Genomic DNA, 26388 nt, shown 5'->3' on the forward strand with positions numbered 1-26388 from the left:
CCAATTTTGGTGTTATTGATTATTGTGGGCCCCCCAAGTGTGTTGTTGTTGTTGTTTATGTTTAACAAGAAAAACAGCCTTTATGGCTCTAACGAAAGTAAACAGTTCATACAGAGTCCTGCCCTGTACTTTTGGGACATCACATACTGTATGACAGTTCTCTCAGGAGCTTCAGTATGGAGGCTTCCTCTCCTCCACACAATACAGAGATAAAAAAAACTGACTGGACATTTAACTCCCTCTAGCCACACCCTGGAGGTGGAGATATGGTGGATAGGAGTCTCGTTCATCTGTGACCTACCATCATGAAAGTCATGCCCATATAGCAACTGGATTGCTCTCAGCACATATCATGCTGGAGAAAACACGGCTTTCACATCACGCAAGAAAGCAACCTTTGTGACACAAATCTCCCCTCACACATGAAACCAGTGACCCTGTCACAATATATATATATATCTTGTACTACCACTCAGATGGGTAGACCATGACCATGAGTAAGACATGAGTTGAAACACGTCCGTCCCATCATCAGCTTCTGAGATACACCATTGCCAATGTTTTGGAGCTTTTTTAATGGCTTAATAAATGCTATGTTTTATATTCAAGTAGTCAAGCCCTTTTTTCGCTGGATCACTTCTCCTTCTAATGACCAACAAGGCTTTAGTTCAAATGTATTTTCCAGCCTCTATTCTCACTGTCCATAGCTGTGACTCTATCAATGAATTGGTTCTTACAGCAAGTTTGTAACTGTCAAGGTATAGTCACATGTTGTTGTGAATTCTGTTGTCGAACTCCCTCCTGTGGTCGTGAATGGTACTTCGGCGAGTTCTGTCTATGGGCTCCCTCTGGTGGCTGTGAGTGAAGCTGCTGCTTCTGAGGTTCCTTACACAGGTGACGTGGTTTATCCTTTGGTTGGCTGCTCTATTTAACTCCACTCAGATCGTTACTCCATGCCAGCTGCCAATGTTCCTGCATTGGTTCAGTTCGCTCTTGGATCTTTCTGGTGACTTGTCTTCTCCAGCAGAAGCTAAGTTCCTGATAGTTATTATTTGTTCATTGTTTCCTTGTCCAGCTGGTTATCATGATTTTGTCTTGCTAGCTGGAAGCTCTGGGATGCAGAGTGGCACCTCCGCACCGTGAGTCGGTGCGGAGGTCTTTTTTGCACACTCTGCGTGGTCTTTTGTAGTTTTTTGTGCTGACCGCAAAGATACCTTTCCTATTCTCTGTCTGTTTAGTAAGTCTGGCCTCCCTTTGCTGAAACCTGTTTCATTTCTGCGTTTGTGACTTTCATCTTTACTCACAGTCAATATATGTGGGGGCTGCCTTTTCCTTTGGGGAATTTCTCTGAGGCAAGGTAGGCTTTATTTCCTATCTCTAGGGCTAGCTAGCTCTGAGGCTGTGAAGAGGCGTCTAGGGAGAGTCAGGAACGCTCCACGGCTATTTCTAGTGTGTGTGATAGGATTAGGGCTTGCGGTCAGCAGAGCTTCCACATCCCAGAACTCGTCCTTTGTGAGTTTAACTATCAGGTCGTGCCGGGTGCTCCTAACCACCAGGTCATAACACACGTTGTATTTTCCCTCATGTTTTTGCCACAAAACCGCAGCACTTCACTGTCCCGCCAAAGTGAATGAGATTTCTGAACTCTCATGCACATGCTGCTTAATGTTTCTTTGCAGATTTGAAGCAGCATGTCAATTTTTGCAATGTTTTTGTAGTGTTTTTCACACTTTCTAATAACCCCACTCACATTATCTGTGATCCTGCGGACCTTAAAGGTATATTGCCCCCAAATTCTTTTCCCCCATCTTTGCACATTTTGCAGTGGGAACGATCCAGTATGGGTCTGCACCATTTATTTTGACTTTGCTACACTTGGATTGTCACCATAATGGATTGAGTTTTATTGTTTTATTTAATTAATAGCTAACTATTGCCCATTTATACATCACTAGATGGTAGCCCGATTCTAGAATATGCATGAGGTTTATTTATGAAGATTTTAGAATACATTGAATACACAGGATTCGGCCGGCCGCGACCAATTAGCGAAGTGTGGTTCAAATCCCGCCTACAATTCACGTCCGGACTGCACCTGTCGCTGATTGTTCGTGGCCAGCCACGTAGTATATAGCACAGCCACGCAGTATATAACAGCCCACATAGTATATTGCACAGCCACGTAGTATATTGCAAAGCCACATAGTATATAGCACAGTCACGTAGTATATAGCACAGCCCACGGAGTGTATAACAGCCCACATTGCATATAACACAGCCACCTAGTATATAACAGCCCACACACGCAGTATATAACACAGGCCACGTAGTGTATAACACAGGCCACATAGTGTATAACACAGCCCACATAGTCTATAACAGCCCACGTAGTGTATAACAGCCCACGTAGTGTATAACACACCCCACGTAGTGTATAGCACAGCCATGTAGTATATTGCACAGCCCACGTAGTATATTGCACAGCCCATGTAGTATATTGCACAGGCCACGCAGTATATTGCACAGCCCACGCAGTATATTGCACAGCCCACCCAGTACATTGCACAGCCCACGCATTACATTGCACAGCCCACGTAGTACATTGCACAGCCCACATAGGACATTGCACAGCCCACGTAGTACATTGCACAGCCCACGTAGTACATTGCACAGCCCACGTAGTACATTGTACAGCCCAAGTAGTACATTGCACAGCCCACGTAGTACATTGCACAGCCCACAGAGTATATTGCACAGCCCATGCAGTGTATTACACAGCCCATGCAGTATATTGCACGGCCCAAGCAGTATATTGCACAGCCCACGCAGTATATTGCACAGCCCACGCAGTACGCAGTATATTGCACAGCCCACGTAGTATATTGCACAGCCACATAGTATATTGCACAGCCCACCTAGTATATTATTGCACAGCCATGTAGTATATTGCACAGCCACGTAGTATATTGCCCAGTCACGTAGTATATAGCACAGCCACGTAGTATGTAGCACAGCCCACGGAGTATGTAGCACAGCCCATGGAGTATATAGCAGCCCACGGAGTATATAGCAGCCCACGGAGTATATAGCAGATCCACATAGTATATAGCACAGCCCACGGAGTGTATAACAGCCCACATAGCATATAACAGCCACGTAGTATATAACAGCCCATGCACACAGTATATAACACAGGCCACGTAGTGTATAACACAGGCCACGTAGTGTATAACGCAGCTATTGCACAGCCCACGTAGTACATTGCACAGCCCACGTAGTACATTGCACAGCCCACATAGTATATTTCCCAGCCCACGTAGTATATTGCCCAGCCCACGTAGTATATTGCACAGCCCATGTAGTATATTGCACAGCCCATGTAGTATATTGCACAGCCCACGTAGTATATAGCAATGTGGGCATCATATCCCTGTTAAAAAAAAAAATTAAAATAAAAAATAGTTAAAAACTCACCTTCCGTTGGCCCCCGGATCGAAGCGGTTACCGACACTCCTCGCGCGTTCCGGTCTGAAGGGTGCATTGTGGTATCGCGAGATGATGATGTAGCGGTCTCGCGAGACCGCTACGTCATCATCTCACGAGATCGCAATGCATGGACCGGATACCGGAGCGTCGCGAGGAGCGGGAAAGGCCTGTTCTGGATCCAAGGGGCCGATGGACGGTGAGTATATAACGATTTTTTATTTTTTTAATTATTTTTAAATTAGATCTTTTTGCTATTGATGCTGCGTAGGCAGCATCAATAGTAAACAGTTGGTCACACAGGGTTAATAGCAGCGTTAATAAAGTGCGTTACACCGCGGCATAACGCGGTCCCTTAGCGCTGCCCTTAACCCTGTGTGAGCGCTTACTGGAAGGGAGTACAGAACAGGCACTGACTGCGGGGTGTAAGGAGCGGCCATTTTGCTGCCGGACTGTGCCCGTCGCTGATTGGTCGTGGCTGTTTTGCCGCGACCAACCAGCGACTTGGGATTTCCGTTACAGACAGACAAAAAGACAGGCAGACGGAAGTGACCCTTAGACAATTATATAGTAGATGTTACACTTACATTTTGCACTATTGTAATTCACTTGTGGCTATTTTATTTATTAACTTTTGCACATATTTTTATATATATTAATTATTCATTTTATATTATTTTAATATAAAAATATATTTTCTGCTTTCACTTCTTTTTCTTTATGCTTTTTTTATCCTGTATTTTTTATATTGTATATATATATATATATATATATATATATATATATATATATATATATATACTAGATTGTGGCCCGATTCTAATGCATCGGGTATTCTAGAATATGCATGTCCCCGTAGTATATCGACAATGATGATTCCAGAATTCGCGGCAGATTGTGCCCGTCGCTGGTTGGTCGAGGCAACCTTTATGACATCGTCTGGCGGCCTCGACCAATCAGAGACGCGGGATGTCTACGTCCTTTATGACATCATCGTCGCTGTGCCCGTCGCTGATTGGTCGAGGCCGCCAGGCACATCAGAGACGCGGGATTTCTACGTCGATACTGTGCCCGTCGCTGATTGGTCTGGCAGCCTCGACCAATCAGAGACGCGGGATTTCCAGGACAGACAGACAGACAGAAAGACAGACAGTCAGACGGAAAAACCCTTAGGCAATTATATATATAGATATATATACTGTATATATATTATGTGATCTCTTTGGTCCGGCATCCGTTTTAATGGTTTTATGGTTATTACATTATATTCATTATATATATATATTTTATTGTTTGATGTATGGTCCTGATACGTGCAGATGTCTTTTATCTATCTAGTACTACTGTTTGCCACTATCTGTGTAATAAAGGCAATTTTTTATTGAATATATCTTGTCCGGTATTTTTATGATAATCCGTTTTTCTGGGGTTTTCTTTTAAGGTACTGTCACACTAGACGATATCGCTAGCGATCCGTGACGTTGCAGCGTCCTCGCTAGCGATATCGTCCAGTGTGACAGGCAGCAGCGATCAGGCCCCTGCTGTGCTGTCGCTGGTCGGGGAAGAAAGTCCAGAACTTTATTTCGTCGCTGGACTCCCCGTAGACATCGCTGAATCGGCGTGTGTGACACCGATTCAGCGATGTCTTTGCTGGTAATCAGGGTAAACATCGGGTAACTAAGCGCAGGGCCGTGCTTAGTAACCCGATGTTTACCCTGGTTACCATCCTAAAAGTAAAAAAAACAAACACTACATACTTACCTACAGCCGTCTGTCCTCCAGCGCTGTGCTCTGCTCTCCTCCTTCTCTGGCTGTGAGCGTCGGTCAGCCGGAAAGCAGAGCGGTGACGTCACCGCTCTGCTTTCTGGCTGCCCGGCGCTCACAGCCAGACCAGAGAAGCAGAGCGCCGAGGACAGACAGCGGTAGGTAAGTATGTAGTGTTTTTTTTTTTTTTTACTTTTTAGGATGGTAACCAGGGTAAACATCGGGTTACTAAGCGCGGCCCTGCGCTTAGTTACCCGATGTTTACCCTGGTTACCGGGGACCTCGGGATCGTTGGTCGCTGGAGAGCGGTCTGTGTGACAGCTCTCCAGCGACCAAACAGCGACGCTGCAGCGATCCGGATCGTTGTCGGTATCGCTGCAGCGTCGCTATGTGTGACGGTACCTTTAGTCTCTCTTTTGAGTGGTCACCACTCTTTACCACTGAGCACCTGGGGCTTTCACTATATTATGTATTATACATTATTTCATTTGTAGTTCTAGAATTTATATGAGTGTGTGCCTTTAAGGGTCTCTGTTATTTATAACGGCTTACAATTTTACAAAACGCCAAATACTCTCCGTGTCTACTCTTTTATTCCTTTGTTTTTAAAGTACAGTACTTGTTTATTGAATTTTTTAAATTAACTTAAACTCAAACATCTTTTAAAGCACAGATAAAGATACAAGTTTTCTCATCAAACAAGTTTACAAGGTACACCTTTAAGATAAGAAAAGGTCTAAGATTCATCAGATCAAATAATCACATTATATGGGATGATTCAAAAAGGAAGTTGCAAAATTATTGCCTCGGTATTCACAATCGAAAGAACATAACACAAATTAATTAACATGTAAAGATTTGCTATCTATCCAAGTATTATCTATGCACTACCTATATTCATAGCGATTTCCATTGGTGACACGGCACAAGTCTAGTTGGTAGACCAGTTCTGTTCAGACGTGGCCAGCATATACTCGGATATGGACTGTATTGTTTCAGTGATGTGTTGTCTAAGGTCATTCAGATCTTGGGGCTGTTGGGGCAAATGCACTGAATCTTTGATATAGCCTCTCAGAAAAAAGTCAGAGTGTGTTAGCACTGGCGATTGTGGAGGCAAGAGCAACATTGGTAAATCGTTTCCGACATGGCAGATCCAACGTCCAAAGGGAAATGTGGAGGTGCACCACCATGCTAATATACTATTGATGGCAGATCTTTCTCTATCTTTATCTCTTTGGAATAAGCCATTCCTCTATTGCATTCAGCTAATAGTTGCCAGTGAGAAGTAGACTCTGCAAAAAAGAACACACTGTAGTGTCGGCTCATTGCACAGGACACATTTAATTTAGATAAGTCACTCATGCTCAATAAGGGCACCTGGTTTTTCTGAGCCCCAGCGCGCGTAGTATATTGCATAGCCCGCGTAGTACATTGCCCAACCCGTGTAGTATATTGCCCAGCCCACGTAGTATATTGCACAGCCCGCATAGTATATTGCACAGCCCGCGTAGTACATTGCCCAGCCCGCGTAGTATATTGCCCAGCCCACGTAGTATATTGCACAACCCACGTAGTATATTGCCCAGCCCGATTGTATCTATTGCACAGCCCGTGTAGTATATTGCACAGCACACGTAGTATATTGCCCAGCCCGTGTAGTATATTGCCCAGCCCACGTAGTATATTGCACGACCCACGTAGTATATTGCACAGCCCGTGTAGTATATTGCACAGCACACGTAGTATATTGCACAGCCCGTGTAGTATATTGCCCAGCGCACGTAGTATATTGCCCAGCCCATGTAGTATATTGCCCAGCCCACGTAGTATATTGCACAGCCCACATAGTATTTTGCACAGCACGCATAGTACATTGCCCAGTCCGCGTAGTATATTGCACAGCCCACGTAGTATATTGCCCAGCCCACATAGTATATTGCCCAGCGCGCGTAGTATATTGCACAGCCCGCGTAGTGCATTGCCCAGCCCGCATAGTATATTGCCCAGCCCGCGTAGTATATTGCACAGCCCACATAGTATATAGCAATGTGGGCATCATATCCCTGTAAAAAAAAGAATTAAAATAAAAAATAGTTATATACTCACCTTCCGTTGGCCCCTGGATCCAGGAAGCGTTTACCGACGCTCCTCGCGTGCTCCGGTCTCAAGAGTGCATTGCGGTCTTGCGAGATGATGACGTAGCGATCTCGCGAGACCGCTACGTCATCATCTCTCGAGATCGCAATGCATGGACCGGTCACCGGAGCGTCGCGAGGAGCTGGAAAGGCGCCGGAAGGTGAGTATATGATGATTTTTTATTTTTTGTAATTATTTTTAACATTAGATCTTTTTACTATTGAGGCTGCATAGGCAGCATCAATAGTAAAAACGTTGGTCACACAGGGTTAATAGCAGCGTTAATGGAGTGCATTACACCGCGGCATAACGCGGTCCCTTAGCGCTGCCATTAACCCCGTGTGAGCGCTGACTGGAGGGGAGTACGGAGCGGGCACTGACTGCAGGGAGGAAGGAGCGGCCATGTTGCCGCCGGACTGCGCCCATCGCTGATTGGTCGTGGCAATGGTCATGGTCATTTTGCCACGACCAATCAGCGACTTGGATTCCATGACAGACAGAGGCCGCGACCAATGAATATCCGTGACAGAAAGACAGACAGAAGGACAGACAGAAAGATGGAAGTCACCCTTAGACAATTATATAGTAGATCTTCCATCAAAGGTTCCATCTGAATCATGAATTTTAGAGATTTACACGGAAAACCCTGATGTAAGCTTTTGGAATAGAGCGCTAGATGAATGTGCGCCGAGCCTTACTGCGATATTTCGGTGGCAGGATGGAAAAAATCAACAGCAGGTGAAGAGTTGGCTTTATTTTTTACACCGTTCCTCATGCAGTATAAATGATAAGACGATTTTATTCTGCGGGTCGGCACAATTATAACAATACTAGACTACTAGACTTATATTGGGTTTTTATGTTTGGCAGCCGTCACACACTAAAAGATGCTTTTTATTGTAACATAGTAACATAGTAACATAGTTAGTAAGGCCGAAAAAAGACATTTGTCCATCCAGTTCAGCCTATATTCCATCATAATAAATACCCAGATCTACGTCCTTCTACAGAACCTAATAATTGTATGATACAATATTGTTCTGCTCCAGGAAGACATCCAGGCCTCTCTTGAACCCCTCGACTGAGTTCGCCATCACCACCTCCTCAGGCAAGCAATTCCAGATTCTCACTGCCCTAACAGTAAAGAATCCTCTTCTATGTTGGTGGAAAAACCTTCTCTCCTCCAGACGCAAAGAATGCCCCCTTGTGCCCGTCACCTTCCTTGGTATAAACAGATCCTCAGCGAGATATTTGTATTGTCCCCTTATATACTTATACATGGTTATTAGATCGCCCCTCAGTCGTCTTTTTTCTAGACTAAATAATCCTAATTTCGCTAATCTATCTGGGTATTGTAGTTCTCCCATCCCCTTTATTAATTTTGTTGCCCTCCTTTGTACTCTCTCTAGTTCCATTATATCCTTCCTGAGCACCGGTGCCCAAAACTGGACACAGTACTCCATGTGCGGTCTAACTAGGGATTTGTACAGAGGCAGTATAATGCTCTCATCATGTGTATCCAGACCTCTTTTAATGCACCCCATGATCCTGTTTGCCTTGGCAGCTGCTGCCTGGCACTGGCTGCTCCAGGTAAGTTTATCATTAACTAGGATCCCCAAGTCCTTCTCCCTGTCAGATTTACCCAGTGGTTTCCCGTTCAGTGTGTAATGGTGATATTGATTCCCTCTTCCCATGTGTATAACCTTACATTTATCATTGTTAAACCTCATCTGCCACCTTTCAGCCCAAGTTTCCAACTTATCCATATCCATCTGTAGCAGAATACTATCTTCTCTTGTATTAACTGCTTTACATAGTTTTGTATCATCTGCAAATATCGATATTTTACTGTGTAAACCTTCTACCAGATCATTAATGAATATGTTGAAGAGAACAGGTCCCAATACTGACCCCTGCGGTACCCCACTGGTCACAGCGACCCAGTTAGAGACTATACCATTTATAACCACCCTCTGCTTTCTATCACTAAGCCAGTTACTAACCCATTTACACACATTTTCCCCCAGACCAAGCATTCTCATTTTGTGTACCAACCTCTTGTGCGGCACGGTATCAAACGCTTTGGAAAAATCGAGATATACCACGTCCAATGACTCACCGTGGTCCAGTCTATAGCTTACCTCTTCATAAAAACTGATTAGATTGGTTTGACAGGAGCGATTTCTCATAAACCCATGCTGATATGGAGTTAAACAGTTATTCTCATTGAGATAATCCAGAATAACATCCCTCAGAAACCCTTCAAATATTTTACCAACAATAGAGGTTAGACTTACTGGCCTATAATTTCCAGGTTCACTTTTAGAGCCCTTTTTGAATATTGGCACCACATTTGCTATGCGCCAATCCTGCGGAACAGACCCTGTCTCTATAGAGTCCCTAAAAATAAGAAATAATGGTTTATCTATTACATTACTTAGTTCTCTTAGTACTCGTGGGTGTATGCCATCCGGACCCGGAGATTTATCTATTTTAATCTTATTTAGCCGGTTTCGCACCTCTTCTTGGGTTAGATTGGTGACCCTTAATATAGGGTTTTCATTGTTTCTTGGGATTTCACCTAGCATTTCATTTTCCACCGTGAATACCGTGGAGAAGAAGGTGTTTAATATGTTAGCTTTTTCCTCGTCATCTACAACCATTCTTTCCTCACTATTTTTTAAGGGGCCTACATTTTCAGTTTTTATTCTTTTACTATTGATATAGTTGAAGAACAGTTTGGGATTAGTTTTACTCTCCTTAGCAATGTGCTTCTCTGTTTCCTTTTTGGCAGCTTTAATTAGTTTTTTAGATAAAGTATTTTTCTCCCTATAGTTTTTTAGAGCTTCAATGGTGCCATCCTGCTTTAATAGTGCAAATGCTTTCTTTTTACTGTTAATTGCCTGTCTTACTTCTTTGTTTAGCCACATTGGGTTTTTCCTATTTCTAGTCCTTTTATTCCCACAAGGTATAAACCGCTTACACTGCCTATTTAGGATGTTCTTAAACATTTCCCATTTATTATCTGTATTCTCATTTCTGAGGATATTGTTCCAGTCTACCAGATTAAGGGCATCTCTAAGCTGTTCAAACTTTGCCTTCCTAAAGTTCAATGTTTTTGTGACTCCCTGACAAGTCCCCCTAGTGAAAGACAGGTGAAACTGCACAATATTGTGGTCGCTATTTCCTAAATGCCCAACCACCTGCAGATTTGTTATTCTGTCAGGTCTATTAGATAGTATTAGGTCTAAAAGTGCTGCTCCTCTGGTTGGATTCTGCACCAATTGTGAAAGATAATTTTTCTTGGTTATTAGCAGAAACCTGTTGCCTTTATGGGTTTCACAGGTTTCTGTTTCCCAGTTAATATCCGGGTAGTTAAAGTCCCCCATAACCAGGACCTCATTATGGGTTGCAGCTTCATCTATCTGCTTTAGAAGTAGACTTTCCATGCTTTCTGTTATATTTGGGGGTTTGTAACAGACCCCAATGAGAATTTTGTTACCATTTTTCCCTCCATGAATTTCAACCCATATGGACTCGACATCCTCATTCCCTTCGCTAATATCCTCCCTTAAAGTGGACTTTAGACAAGACTTTACATAGAGACAAACCCCTCCTCCTCTCCGATTTTTACGATCCTTTCTAAACAGACTGTAACCCTGTAAGTTAACTGCCCAGTCATAGCTTTCATCTAACCATGTCTCGGTTATTCCCACTATGTCAAAGTTACCTGTAGATATTTCTGCTTCTAGTTCTTCCATCTTGTTTGTCAGGCTTCTGGCGTTTGCGAGCATGCAGTTTAGAGGATTTTGTTTTGTTCCAATCTCCTCACTGTGGATTGTTTTAGAAATGTTCTTACCTCCCTTCTGAGTATGTTTTCCTGGGTCGTCTTTGTTCGAGTCTAATGTTTTTCTTCCCGTCCCCTCTTCTTCTAGTTTAACGCCCTCCTGATGAGTGTATTGGAAAAACTAATTTTTGCATCGCCATATTTTGAGAACTATAATTTTTCCATATTTTGGCCCACAGAGTCATGAGACATCTTGTTTTTTGCGGGATGACTTGACGTTTTTATTGGTACTATTTTTGATCACATGACTTTTTAATAGCTTTCTATTCCTATTTTTGTGGAGGCAGAATGATCAAAAACTAGCAATTCAGGAATTTTTTGTTGGAGTTTTTTTTCCACTCTGCTTGTGGTATAATTGATAAAGCAGCTTTATTCTTCAGGTCAGTATGATTACAGCGATACCACATTTACATAGTTTTCTTGTGTTTTGGTGCTTTTACACTATAAAAACATTTATAGAAAAAAAAATATTTGAGTTGCTTTTTTCTGGGAGCTAGAACTTTTTTATTTTTCTGCTGATGGAGTGGTATGATGCCTTGTTTTATTGCGGGACTAGATGTTATTTTTAGAGGTACCATTTTTATTTACATTCGTTTTTTTTATCACTTTTTATTCCACTTTTTTCCAGCGGTATGATGATAAAGCATAGTTTGCTACTTTTTTGTGTTTTTTTATGGTGCTCACTGAAGGGGTTAATTAGCGTGACACTTTTATAGATCGGGTTGTTCCAGATGCGGCGATACCAAACATGTACTTTTATTTAATTTTTTTACATACAAATGTGTATTTATAAGGGTATGTGCACACAATCAGGTTTTTTTGTGTTTTTTCACGATAAAAACGCTATAAAAACGCATTAAAAATGCAGACATATGCATCCTATCATTTAGAATGCATTCTACAATTTTTGTGCACATGATGCGTTTTTTTTCCGCGAAAAAAAACGCATCGCGGTAAAAAAAGCAGCATGTTCATTAATTTTGCGTTTTTTTCGCTTTTTTCACGCTATTTAACACTAGGACTACTGGTATAGTCATTTTGACTACTTGCACTTCAGTAGTTCTAGTCGGGGTCACGAGTCCAGTAGTCCTAGTGTTAATGCATTGGGGAAAAACGCAAAAAAAACGAGAAAAAAACGCGCGAAAAAATGCATGCGGATTTCTGGCAGAAATGTCCGGTTTTTGTCAGGAAATTTCTGCAAGAAATCCTGACGTGTGCACATAGCCTTTAGTGTAAGATTTTTTTTACATTTGTTTTCTTTTAGCTTTTTTTTAACTTTTTTACTTAGTCCCGCTTTAGAGCTTTCACTTGTTTTACTTTGATTGCAGGTATTACACCTATACTGAAATCGGGCCCCTGCCATGACATCACGGGGGGGTGGCTATCTGAAGGCAGGAGCTCCCGTCCCTCCGCCTGCCTCCTGAATGTTGCGATTGTGCTCGATCATAACATTTAAGGGGTTAACAGCTGGCACCGCTCATGGCTGCTAGTGCAGAAGGTCAGCCACTGAAAGTGTTGAGCTCATACATTAACCTAGATGGTAGTCCTGATATTTGAGCATCTCCTGCGCGATCACAGAGATCTGGGTGCAGGGACTGACGGTATGGGTCCCTGCACCTCTCAGCTGTCACTGACAGCTGTTGGAACTGAACTGTCGCTGCGTGTTCAGTGTCATGACGGAGATAACACAGCAAGGAGAGAGTTCTGACATCTGCTCATGACGTGCTATGTCCGTCATTGAGCGTTAAGGGGTTAAGCTAGCAATTATTGATAAACATAAACTCCAAAGATATAGACATTAGGGGGTTGATTTTTCCAGAAAACTGGTGTAAAACACTTTGAAAACTACCACAATTTTTGTGCACTGTGAAGTTACGCAGGCATTTTGTTACGTTTAGTGCTTTCACAGCAGTTTGAAACCGCCAATGTAGGCAGCGCTGGGTAGATAACGGGATGGGGGAAGGGCACATCTACCCATCAAATTGAGCAAAAATGTTGATGCTTCTTTTGCCAGAAATGCTGCTCCAGTCAGTAGCATTTCTGGTAAGTCACGCAGTGGCGAAAAAGCATGTGCCTCTTAATGAAATTGGCACATAGTATTCCAGTGAGCCCTTCATTAAGACTGGTATGTGCACTGCCAGTTTTAATGAATCAGCCCCAATGTGTATAGTCCGTAAGTTTCATTGCAAATTCAGGGGAAGAGTTGAATGTCTGATGAAAAACATGGTTTCTAGTTTACAAGGAGGACAGCTCCTCCGTGTACTAAATACAGTCCACCTCTTCTAGCCTCAGTTTTGCCTTTGACAGAGCAGGCTGGTTCCATCAAGTTAGAATCAGATTTTGCTGCTTAGCAAAGCAGGCGAAACAACTCTAGAGTAGGTTTTGACATGCATGGGAGCAGAATGTGTAAACAGAGAGCCATTGGTGTGGGAACAGACCCAAGTGAGCTGCTTTTTTAATAAAACTGAATGGCTGGGCAGCTCCACCATATGTGTAGATAGCTACCAGCAATCCCCAGCAATTTTTTAACCTAAAATAAAGTCATAATTTTAAGGTTCGCAGGGGTAAGGCAAAACCTTGAGATAAGTTTTAGAAAATCATTGTGTATTTGCATGCAGTTTGATACTCCACGGGACAGATTACGACCTGAAAAAAATCTTCTAGTCTGTTAAAGATGCATTTAAATTGGACTCTATTTCCTCGAGCAACATGACAGCGCAGGCCCGTGCTATAGACCCCCGACTGTCAAGTACAGTCACTGTGAGCAGAGACCTACAGTGTGCCAGCTGGCTCCTGCATCCGAAAGTGCCAGACGCTCCGAGCCGGTTTTTGCTGCACGCGTGCCGCCTGAGACAGGCAGGGTGACTTGCATAGGACTGTTTCCTACCTCACCCATAGTGTTCTGCACAGCTGAACCATTGCTCGGGCATCATAGACTATTCTTCACTCCTCACGGCAAATCCAGACCCAGGATCCCACTCGAGACAGCGAGGACTGGCCGCCACCGTTAGGCACCAGATCTGCAACTTCTTCAGGCCTACATTGGGATCATCATGCACCAGTTGTGAAGGTGCCACTGTTGAGCATTAGGATTCTGCAGCTAAGAAGCCGTCGGACTGATAAGTTTAACCTCTCATGAACAGTTGCTTTATCTATTGCCATTGTTACTTTAACCCGCTCTTATACTGGGCCTTTTCCTCCTGCCATATCCCTGTTTACCCATCACCTCCCTGCGTGGAGTAATCCCTTAGTTAATAAACCTGTTAATTCTTGTTCTGCCTCCTGACCATCAACGCATCCTGGTACCTGCTCACATGAGTACCAGGCCTAAAGGCCTAGCAATGGATCACAATTTCCTTAGGGTTGCACAGGTGAAGGAAATACAACCTGTGCAATACTAAGGAAATCCTCAAAACATGATCTGTTGGTGGGCCTTGAGGCCTGGAGTTAAACAACACTGTTCTAGAGGGTAGACTAAGAGCTTGTAAATGGCTATAGATCACAGACAACAAATTATAAGTGATGAGCGAGCTCTAATATGCTCGAGTGCAAAGTTCTCAAATCGTGCTGGTCGGACGCTCAGACTGGCTCTACTCGAGTAACAAGTATAATGAAAGTCAATGGGAAACGCAAGCATTTTTCCTACAGATCCTAACAGTAGGGCATGGGGGCAGGGATATTGTTGAAATTCATGGAAACAGCGTTCAAATTGAAAGGGAACAGCATGAGAAAGACTCCTGATCGCATCTCTGACTCCCTGGTTGCTGCTGGGAACAATGTTAACAAAGTAATACGCCACTTTTACGGACTGACAATAAATAATATAAAACCAAATATAAAATGGATTTTACAGGAAAAAATATTAGGAAACATTAATGTATAATAACATATATATGGCAAAATTAAAAAAGAGAAAAAAACACCTCTACCGTATTTCCCCATCGCATATGACTACAGTAGATGATATAGTAAAGAGATAAATAAATCTACACCCACCAGTAGTCACCGCTAAATGTAATTTTTACATTTTACTTCCTTATATCATCATGTTGTGCGTGTGTCATGATCAGACACATCCTGTTTCATTTATGAAGCCAGGACACATAGCCCATGCTAACAATGCACGAACTGACAAAAGTTAGAATGAAGAGGGACTCTGATACAACCTGTACTAGACATAAAGGAGGGCTCATTCAGTTAAAATTGTAGTAGTGGGACTCCTAGACTCGTAAAGCCTATATACTAAGTGCAAGGGCTGCTAAAAATTAGGAGGGACTGCAATACACCTTGGAAGACACGTAGAAGAGGGCCTCAGAAAACATTTTTTCCCATTTTTAAGGAGTGGGACTCCTAGACTGGTAAAGCCTATGCACTAACTGCAAATGCTGAAAAACATTTAACCCTCATATATAATGCGAATTGCAGAGGTAGGCTTCATATTCATCCTGTAAACATTTTGAATGAGGGCATTATACACACCCTGTAAAAATTAAGAACGAGGGTCTCATGATGACCCTCTAAAAAATTCAAAGTTCAAAAATGCATTAATATTATATTGCTCATTGTAGTGCAGCAGGGTTGGTGCAGTGTGACACACAGGCAGTGACCACAGGAAAGTTCAAAGCAAAGTCTCTTTAATGTTCAGCGTACTCACAAAACGGAAAACAAATGGTATCTTCCGGATCACAGCCAGGAAACAAGACAGTCCGTATACAAGACCGTAAATATGTCTAAAAATTAACCATACGGCGCTGCTTAGTTGCTCCAGGTGAATAAGCAGCAAATATATGGACAAAATCACTCCCAATCGTCCCAGAAGTGGTTAATCAAAGAAAACTATATGTGATATTTGCGCTAAGTTCACCTATATGAAGCCATAAATAGTTAAAATAATGTCATAAACAAGGTTCCCCATACAGGACTGTGATTAACAAGATGTGTTTACCTTAATATCAAAGAAAAGGAAATCTGTGTCCAGTGCTGACATGCGGAAAGGCCCTTCACTCATGCACTGAAAGGTTGGTATCTGAAGCCTTCTCTGAATCTCTGTTCCAAAAATATCCAATACTGTATGTTGCAGAGCAAATAGTAGTATAGGAGACGCTGTCCCGGCCGGTGACTAGCGTACTCCCCCAGAGCTTGGTAAATGCCGTGCACAGGCAGTGGCGGCCGCGTGTATAGAGCTGAAGCTGACAAGGTGCAGGACCTTGTGTGACGTCACAGTCACGTGATGTGTACACGTGACCAGCTTCAAAGCTGCGGAGCTACGAATAGCACACAGGATCAACTATACACGCGGCCGCCACTGCCTGTGCACGCCAGTTGCCAAGCTCTGGGGGAGTACACTAATCACCGGCCGGGACAGCGTCTCCTATACTACTATTTGCTCTGCAACATATTGGATATTTTCAGAACAGAGATTCAGAGAAGGCTTCAGATACCAACCTTTCAGCGCATGAGTGAAGGACCTTTCCGCATGTCAGCACTGGACACAGATTTCATTTTCTTTGATATTAAGGTAAACACATCTTGTTAATCACAGTCCTGTATGGGGAACCTTGTTTATGACATTTCCCAGTATTTTAACTATTTATGGCTTCATATAGGTGAACTTAGCGCAAATATCACATATAGTTTTCTCGTGTACAAGACCGGTTGCCGTGGGCAACTGCATCGCCATGTACGCTGAGAAGGGTGCCAAGTCTTTTGGCATTGACCTCAAGGGGCATTGATTCCCTTGAGGTCAATATCCGTGGGGGGAAAGTATCATAGAGATTGGCACAGCTCGAATCCCGTTGGATATGGACGCTAAATACATTACATCCCAGTGGGCTTAACGAGCAAATCAGCTTTGTCCCCTTCCTTTGACACTTGACGCTTGCATAGTCTATTTTTTCCATCTGTGCTATACCAATTTTCTTTTGTTTTTGTTTTTAATCTTTGTGCTATCTAATTTTAGTGTTTTTCTATTTTAGATATAGGACTTCTAGTTCCATATTGGTGTCCCCGGTCAATGTCCATTATTCCATGTGCACAGCGTATTTTGCATGAAGATTTCTCATCTGCATCTTAAAGACTATTATATTAGGACTAGATGGTGGCCCGATTCTAATGCATCGGATATTCTAGAATATGCATGTCCACGTAGTATATTGCCCAGCCACATAGTATATTGCCCAGCCACATAGTATATTGCCCAGCCACATAGTATATTGCCCAGCCACATAGTATATTGCCCAGCCACGTAGTATATTGCCCAGCCACGTAGTATATTGCCCAGCCACGTAGTATATTGCCCAGCCACGTAGTATATTGCCCAGCCACGTAGTATATTGCCCAGCCACATAGTATTGTAACGCCCACAGGGTGGGACAAGGTATAGTGGACTCACTGGTGCAGTGGCGGCTGTATACCCGATACTCAAAAGACAGGAGAGTGGATCTCATAAACCAAAAGATATTTATTAACAAGGTAAAAACAAAAAGGAAAATGGAGTCAGAGGGAAAGAACCTCTGGATCATAACACTGTACCACGTAGTGGAGCACCGGGCTAGGTGTACCCCTATTCTGGGATTCCCCCGTCACAACACCAGGTGGCCTGAATGCCACGAAACCAGGACCAGAGGACGACCCGTACTGACAAACTAGCAACACAGTAGAATACTTGGGCCTGCTGGTGGAGAGAATCCTAGAAGCTCCATGAAGTCCAGAAAGGTTGATCCCACCGGTAGCTGGGTCAGGAGGGTTCCGTGAGAAGAGGCAAGACAACTTGGAGTGGGAACCAGAGAGACCAGAGGAGTCCAGGATGGGAATCGCCAGAAGAGAACTCTGTGAAAATAGAGGTATCCTTAAGGTGCAGAGCACAGCAGATTGTGGCCTGACGCTAGGGCAACTATCCAGAGAATGAACACGTTGCCTAGGCACCTCCCATAAGGGGAGGGTGCTTTTTATGCACAGAGCATCATGACACAGACAGCCCTAATAGCGAACAGGTGTCCTGCTGTTTTAAGTATGTGCAGGAAACGGGGCGCGGCTCCTAAGAGCATTTCCAGGATACCTGCCAAGAGGATGCATGTTCTTAGCAGAGAAAGGAGCCGCTGAACATCTGGAGCAACAGACAGGGTGAGCAAAGCTGTGTAATAGGCGCCGGTCTCCCTGCGCAGCGGAGACTGGATCTACGGCTGAAGGCATGACAGTACCCCCCCTTACACCCCCCCTTCTTCAAACCTGCCAGGAGCCTTCTAAGAAGAACCGGGGCATTAATGTTCTCCACAGGCTCCCTGGATCTCTCTTCAGGACCGTATCCCTTCCAGTCAACCAGAAAGAGTGACCTGCCCCCTCTTTTCTTCATGGCCAGGATGTCCTTCTCTTCATAGACGTCCTCGGAACTGACAGGAGAAAACTCTGTGAAAATAGAGGAATCATTAAGGTGCAGAGCACAGCAGAGTGTGGCCTGACTGTTGTGAATTCTGTTGTCAAGCTCCCTCCTGTGGTCGTGAATGGTACTTCGGCTGGTTCTGTCCATGGGCTTCCTCTGGTGGTGGTGAGTGAGGCTGCGGCTTCTGAGGTTCCTTTCACAGGTGACGAGGTTAATTCGTTAGCTGGCTGCTCTATTTAACTCCACTTAGATCTTTGCTCCATGCCACCTGTCAATGTTCCAGTATTGGTCTAGTTCACTCCTGGATCGTTGTTGTGACCTGTCTTCCCAGCAGAAGCTAAGTTCCTGCTTGTTTTTCTCTGGTTTGCTATTTTTCTGTCCAGCTTGCTATTTTGATTGTTGTCTTGCTTGCTGGAAGCTCTGGGACGCAGAGGGAGCGCCTCCACACTGTGAGTCGGTGCGGAGGGTCTTTTTGCGCCCTCTGCGTGGTCTTTTTGTAGTTTTTTGTGCTGACCGCAAAGCTGCCTTTCCTATTCTCTGTCTGTTCAGTAAGTCGGGCCTCACTTTGCTAAATCTATTTCATCTCTGTGTTTGTAATTTTCATCTTTACTCACAGTCATTATATGTGGGGGGCTGCCTGTTCCTTTGGGGAATTTCTCTGAGGCAAGGTAGGCTTTATTGGAGCGCTCCACGGCTATTTCTAGTGTGTGTGATGGGATTAGGGATTGCGGTCAGCAGAGTTCCCACGTCTCAGAGCTCGTCCTATATTATTAGTAACTATCAGGTCATTCCGTGTGCTCTTAACCACCAGGTCCATTATTGTCCTGGTCACCAGGTCATAACAGTACAGGTGGCCCAATGTACTAATGCATCTTAATAGAGGGATAAGAGAAGTTCTGAGACCATTTTTTTTTCTTTGCAGTGTGTTTTGTCTCTCTTTTCCCCTTTACCTCTGGGTGGTTCAGGATACAGGTGTAGATATGGACATTCAAGGTCTGTCCTCTTGTATGGATAATCTCACTGCAAGGGTACAAAACATTCAAGATTTTGTGGTTCAGAATCCAATGTTAGAGCCTAGGATTCCAATTCCTGATTTGTTTTTTGGGGATAGATCTAAGTTTCTGAATTTCAAAAATAATTGTAAATTGTTTCTTGCTTTGAAACCTCGCTCCTCAGGTGACCCTGTTCAACAAGTGAAAATCATTATTTCTTTGTTACGTGGCGACCCTCAAGACTGGGCATTTTCCCTTGCGCCAGGAGCTTCGGCATTGCGTGATGTTGATGCGTTTTTTCTGGCGCTCGGATTGCTTTATGATGAACCTAATTCAGTGGATCAGGCAGAGAAAATCTTGCTGGCTCTGTGTCAGGGTCAGGATGAGGTAGAGATATATTGTCAGAAGTTTAGGAAGTGGTCTGTACTCACTCAGTGGAATGAATGTGCCCTGGCAGCAATTTTCAGAAAGGGTCTCTCTGAAGCCCTTAAGGATGTCATGGTGGGATTTCCCATGCCTGCTGGTCTGAATGAGTCTATGTCTTTGGCCATTCAGATCGATCGACGCTTACGTGAGCGTAAAGCTGTGCACCATTTGGCGGTATTATCTGAGCATAGACCTGAGCCTATGCAATGTGATAGGACTTTGACCAGAGCTGAACGGCAAGAACACAGACGTCGGAATGGGCTGTGTTTTTACTGTTGTGATTCCACTCATGCTATCTCCGATTGTCCTAAGCGCACTAAGCGTTTCGCTAGGTCTGCCACCATTGGTACGGTACAGTCAAAATTTCTTTTGTCCGTTACTCTGATCTGCTCTTTGTCATCCTATTCTGTTATGGCATTTGTGGATTCAGGCTCTGCCCTGAATTTGATGGACTTGGAGTTTGCTAGGCGCTGTGGTTTTTTCTTGGAGCCCTTGCAGTATCCTATTCCATTGAGAGGAATTGATGCTACGCCTTTGGCCAAGAATAAGCCTCAGTACTGGACCCAATTGACCATGTGCATGGCTCCTGCACATCAGGAGGATATTCGCTTTTTGGTGTTGCATAATCTGCCTGATATGGTCGTTTTGGGGTTGCCATGGCTACAGGTCCATAATCCAGTATTGGATTGGAAATCTATGTCTATGTCCAGCTGGGGTTGTCAGGGAGTACATGGTGATGTTCCATTTTTGTCTATTTCGTCATCCACCCCTTCTGAAGTCCCGGAGTTTTTGTCGGATTACCGGGATGTATCTTATGAGCCCAAATCCAGTGCCCTACCTCCTCATAGGGATTTAAATTGTGCTATCGATTTGATTCCTGGTAGTAAGTTTCCTAAGGGCCGACTGTTCAATTTATCTGTGCCAGAGCACGCCGCTATGCGGAGTTATGTTAAGGAATCCTTGGAGAAGGGTCATATTCGCCCGTCATAGTCACCATTGGGAGCAGGGTTCTTTTTTTGTGGCCAAGAAGGATGGTTCTTTGAGACCTTGTATTGATTACCGCCTTCTTAATAAGATCACAGTCAAATTTCAGTACCCTTTGCCGCTGCTGTCTGATTTATTTGCTCGGATTAAGGGGGCTAGTTGGTTCACCAAGATAGATCTTCGTGGTGCGTATAATCTTGTGCGTATTAAACAGGGCGATGAATGGAAAACAGCATTTAATACGCCCGAGGGCCATTTTGAGTACCTGGTTATGCCATTCGGGCTTTCCAATGCTCCATCAGTATTTCAGTCCTTTATGCATGACATCTTCCGAGAGTACCTGGATAAATTCCTGATTATATTTGGATGATATTTTGGTCTTCTCGGATGATTGGGAGTCTCACGTGAAGCAGGTCAGAATGGTGTTCCAGGTCCTTCGTGCGAATTCTTTGTTTGTGAAGGGGTCAAAGTGTCTCTTTGGAGTTCAGAAGGTTTCATTTTTGGGTTTCATTTTTTCCCCTTCTACTATCGAGATGGACCCTGTTAAAGTCCAGGCCATTTATGATTGGACTCAGCCGACATCTGTGAAGAGTCTGCAAAAGTTCCTGGGCTTTGCTAATTTTTATCGTCGCTTCATCAGTAATTTTTCTAGTGTTGCTAAACCGTTGACTGATTTGACGAAGAAGGGTGCTGATGTGGTCAATTGGTCTTCTGCGGCTGTGGAAGCTTTTCAGGAGTTGAAGCGTCGTTTTTCTTCTGCCCCTGTGTTGTGCCAGCCAGATGTTTCGCTTCTGTTTCAGGTCGAGGTTGATGCTTCTGAGATTGGAGCAGGGGCTGTTTTGTCGCAAAGAAGTTCTGATGGCTCGGTAATGAAACCATGTGCCTTCTTTTCTAGAAAGTTTTCGCCTGCTGAGCGCAATTATGATGTTGGCAATCGAGAGTTGTTGGCCATGAAGTGGGCATTCGAGGAGTGGCGTCATTGGCTTGAAGGAGCCAAGCATCGCGTGGTGGTCTTGACGGATCACAAGAATTTGACTTATCTCGAGTCTGCCAAACGGTTGAATCCTAGACAGGCTCGTTGGTCGCTATTTTTCTCCTGTTTTGATTTTGTGGTTTCGTACATTCCAGGCTCTAAGAATGTGAAGGCTGATGCCCTGTCAAGCAGTTTTGTGCCCGACTCTCCGGGTGTTCCTGAGCCGGCGGGTATTCTCAAAGAGGGGGTAATTTTGTCTGCCATCTCCCCTGATTTGCGGCGGGTGCTGCAAAAATTTCAGGCTGATAGACCTGACCGTTGCCCAGCAGAGAAACTGTTTGTCCCTGATAAATGGACTAGTAGAGTTATCTCTGAGGTTCATTGTTCGGTGTTGGCTGGTCATCCGGGAATCTTTGGTACCAGAGATTTGGTGGCTAGAACCTTTCGGTGGCCGTCTTTGTCGCGGGATGTGCGTTCTTTTGTGCAGTCCTGTGGGACTTGTGCTCGGGCTAAGCCCTGCTGTTCTCGTGCCAGTGGGTTGCTTTTGCCCTTGCCGGTCCCGAAGAGGCCCTGGACGCATATCTCTATGGATTTTATTTCGGATCTCCCTGTCTCTCAAAAGATGTCGGTCATTTGGGTGGTTTGTGATCGCTTCTCTAAGATGGTCCATTTGGTACCCTTGTCTAAATTGCCTTCCTCCTCTGATTTGGTGCCATTGTTTTTCCAGCATGTGGTTCGTTTACATGGCATTCCGGAGAACATCGTTTCGGACAGAGGTTCCCAGTTTGTTTCGAGGTTTTGGCGAGCCTTTTGTGCTAGGATGGGCATTGATTTGTCTTTTTCCTCGGCTTTCCATCCTCAGACAAATGGCCAAACCGAACGAACTAATCAGACTTTGGAAACATATCTGAGATGCTTTGTTTCTGCTGATCAGGATGATTGGGTGTCCTTTTTGCCTTTGGCTGAGTTCGCCCTTAATAATCGGGCCAGCTCGGCTACTTTGGTTTCGCCGTTTTTCTGCAATTCTGGTTTCCATCCACGTTTCTCTTCAGGGCAGGTTGAGTCTTCGGACTGTCCTGGTGTAGATACTGTGGTGGATAGGTTGCAGCAGATTTGGACTCATGTGGTGGACAATTTGACATTGTCCCAGGAGAAGGCTCAACGTTTCGCTAACCACCGGCGCTGTGTGGGTCCCCGACTTCGTGTTGGGGATTTGGTTTGGTTGTTGTCTCGTTATGTTCCTATGAAGGTTTCCTCTCCTAAGTTTAAGCCTCGTTTCATTGGTCCGTACAAGATTTCTGAGGTTCTCAATCCTGTGTCGTTTCGTTTGACCCTTCCAGCTTCTTTTGCCATCCATAATGTATTCCATAGGTCATTGTTGCGGAGATACGTGGCGCCTGTGGTTCCATCCGTTGATCCTCCTGCCCCGGTGTTGGTTGAGGGGGAGTTGGAGTATGTGGTGGAGAAGATTTTGGATTCTCGTATTTCGAGACAGAAACTCCAGTACCTGGTCAAGTGGAAGGGTTATGGTCAGGAAGATAATTCCTGGGTCTTTGCCTCCGATGTTCATGCTGCCGATCTGGTTCGTGCCTTTCATTTGGCTCGTCCTGGTCGGCCTGGGGGCTCTGGTGAGGGTTCGGTGACCCCTCCTCAAGGGGGGGGTACTGTTGTGAATTCTGTTGTCAAGCTCCCTCCTGTGGTCGTGAATGGTACTTCGGCTGGTTCTGTCCATGGGCTTCCTCTGGTGGTGGTGAGTGGGGCTGCGGCTTCTGAGGTTCCTTCCACAGGTGACGAGGTTAATTCGTTAGCTGGCTGCTCTATTTAACTCCACTTAGATCTTTGCTCCATGCCACCTGTCAATGTTCCAGTATTGGTCTAGTTCACTCCTGGATCGTTGTTGTGACCTGTCTTCCCAGCAGAAGCTAAGTTCCTGCTTGTTTTTCTCTGGTTTGCTATTTTTCTGTCCAGCTTGCTATTTTGATTGTTGTCTTGCTTGCTGGAAGCTCTGGGACGCAGAGGGAGCGCCTCCGCACCGTGAGTCGGTGCGGAGGGTCTTTTTGCGCCCTCTGCGTGGTCTTTTTGTAGTTTTTTGTGCTGACCGCAAAGCTGCCTTTCCTATCCTCTGTCTGTTCAGTAAGTCGGGCCTCACTTTGCTAAATCTATTTCATCTCTGTGTTTGTAATTTTCATCTTTACTCACAGTCATTATATGTGGGGGGCTGCCTGTTCCTTTGGGGAATTTCTCTGAGGCAAGGTAGGCTTTATTGGAGCGCTCCACGGCTATTTCTAGTGTGTGTGATGGGATTAGGGATTGCGGTCAGCAGAGTTCCCACGTCTCAGAGCTCGTTCTATATTATTAGTAACTATCAGGTCATTCCGTGTGCTCTTAACCACCAGGTCCATTATTGTCCTGACCACCAGGTCATAACACCTGACGCTGGGGCAACTATCCAGAGAATGAACACGTTGCCCAGGCACCTCCCATAAGGGGAGGGTGCTTTTTATGCACAGAGCATCATGACACAGACAGCCCTAATAGCGGACAGGTGTCCTGCTGTTTTAAGTATGTGCTGGAAGCGGGGCGCGGCTCCTAAGAGCATTTCCAGGATACCTGCCAAGAGGATGCATGTTCTTAGCAGAGAAAGGAGCCGCTGAACGTCTGGAGCCATGGACAGGGTGAGCAAAGATGTGTAATAGGCGCTCGTCTCCCTGTGCAGCGGAGACCAGACCTGCGGCTGAGGGCATGACAAGTATATTGCCCAGTCACGTAGTATATTGCCCAGTCACGTAGTATATTGCCCAGCCACGTAGTATATTGCCCAGTCACGTAGTATATTGCCCAGGCCACGTAGTATATTGCCCAGCGATGTAGTATATTGCCCAGTCACGTAGTATATTGCCCAGCCCACGTAGTATATTGCCCAGCCACATAGTATATTGCACAGCAACGGAGCATACAGCACAGAGCCACGTAGTATAGAGACTTAAAAAAATAAATAAACATATACTCACCTTCCGAAGGCCCGTTGAAGTCCTGCTATACTCACCATCCGCCGCCTTTCCCGCTCCTCACGACGCTCCCGGGACCTCACCGCTCCATTGCCAGCCGCAGCTTCCAGTCCCAGGGCTGGTATGAGCAGGACCTGTGATGAAGTCGCAGTCACATGACCGTGATGTCACGGCAGGTCCTTGTCGCACACCAGCCCTGGGACTGGAAGCTGCCGCTGGCAATGGAGCGGTCCCGGGAGCATCGCGAGGTTGCGGGACCGGCGGCGGATGGTGAGTATAGCAGGTTTTTTTAAAAATTATTTTTACATTACATATTTTTACTATTGATGCTGCATAGGCAGCATCAATAGTAAATAGTTGGGGACACACAGGGTTAATAGCAGCGGTAACGGAGTGCGTTACACCGCGTGCCGTTACCGCTGCCATTAACCCTGTGTGAGCGGTGAGTGGAGGGGATTATGGAGGGGGCGCCGGGCAGTGAGTGCAGGGGAGTAGAGGAGGGACTAATCGGACTGTGGCTGTCGCTGATTGGTCACAGCAGCTATGACAGGCAGCTGCCGAGACCAATCAGCGAATGAATAATCGTGACAGAAGGACAGACAGACAGACGGAATTGACCCTTAGACAATTATGTATATAGATACTTTCCATCTATTTAGCGCTATGATTATGTTATGTTTATTCTGACATGATGCTGTTTAACATTGGTATCATGATATCTTGATGACGGTACATGTGAAATATCTATTCTCTACCAAACATCTATTCAGCTGACCACCAAACTGATCTATTCATTATTGGATCTAAAAATTGCTGGCAGCTGACTTCTCTGATAGAACGGGTTGGTGTTTTCCTGGCTGAGTACACATGCGGGCCATGTCCTGCCGTGTCTGCTAGCTTTCGGTGTCTCCTGGGAGATGTGATGCCGCGTCACAAGGCTGTGTCCTAGCTCCGAACTCCTTTGATGCCGACACCGTCTGACAGGGACTGGACTCTGACCACACATGCGTCACCATCGGCGTAGAGCACCAACCCATACCGTAAATATCTTTCGGCCATCCGCGGTCTTGATGTCTCCCTCACCCTTCATGCCAGCGCTGTGTGGATTTTTTCCCGACGTGGCTGAGGTTGTTGAGGTGATGACAGATGGCGCGGTATGTTGCCATGACAACTGTACATTACTTCCGGGTGTACACCGATTGGTTCTGGTTCTGTTTTTAAGCAGCACAGTTTTGATTGTATCCATGTCCCCTGACGAAGGCTCCACCGAAATGCACGTCGGGGTGACATGGGGACTACTGGCACTCTTTCTCCCCCTCATTTCCTTGGTGACCCACCGAACTTTGATATAGGTATGCAAATCTTCGTGATCTTGCTTTGATTTCTTTAAACACTGC

At 44.8% G+C, this 26388-nt stretch overlaps 1 protein-coding gene across 1 annotated transcript in view; it reads right to left on the bottom strand.

The window, feature by feature from the left end:
- The window catches only part of LOC138664335 (uncharacterized), a 52315-nt gene extending 26234 nt beyond the window's left edge, over window positions 1-26081 (bottom strand). The window contains exons 1-5 of the mRNA XM_069750991.1: window positions 26031-26081; window positions 24995-25125; window positions 24594-24691; window positions 18458-18634; window positions 16176-16297 (exon numbers count right to left, since the gene is read on the bottom strand). Coding sequence (XP_069607092.1) covers window positions 16176-16297; window positions 18458-18634; window positions 24594-24691; window positions 24995-25125; window positions 26031-26081 — 579 coding nt within the window. The remainder of the gene's footprint in view (window positions 1-16175; window positions 16298-18457; window positions 18635-24593; window positions 24692-24994; window positions 25126-26030) is intronic.
- Between the last annotated feature and the right edge of the window lie 307 nt (window positions 26082-26388).

The sequence above is a fragment of the Ranitomeya imitator genome, chromosome 1 (genome assembly GCF_032444005.1).
Source record: "Ranitomeya imitator isolate aRanImi1 chromosome 1, aRanImi1.pri, whole genome shotgun sequence".
NCBI classification, from domain to species: Eukaryota; Metazoa; Chordata; class Amphibia; order Anura; family Dendrobatidae; genus Ranitomeya; species Ranitomeya imitator.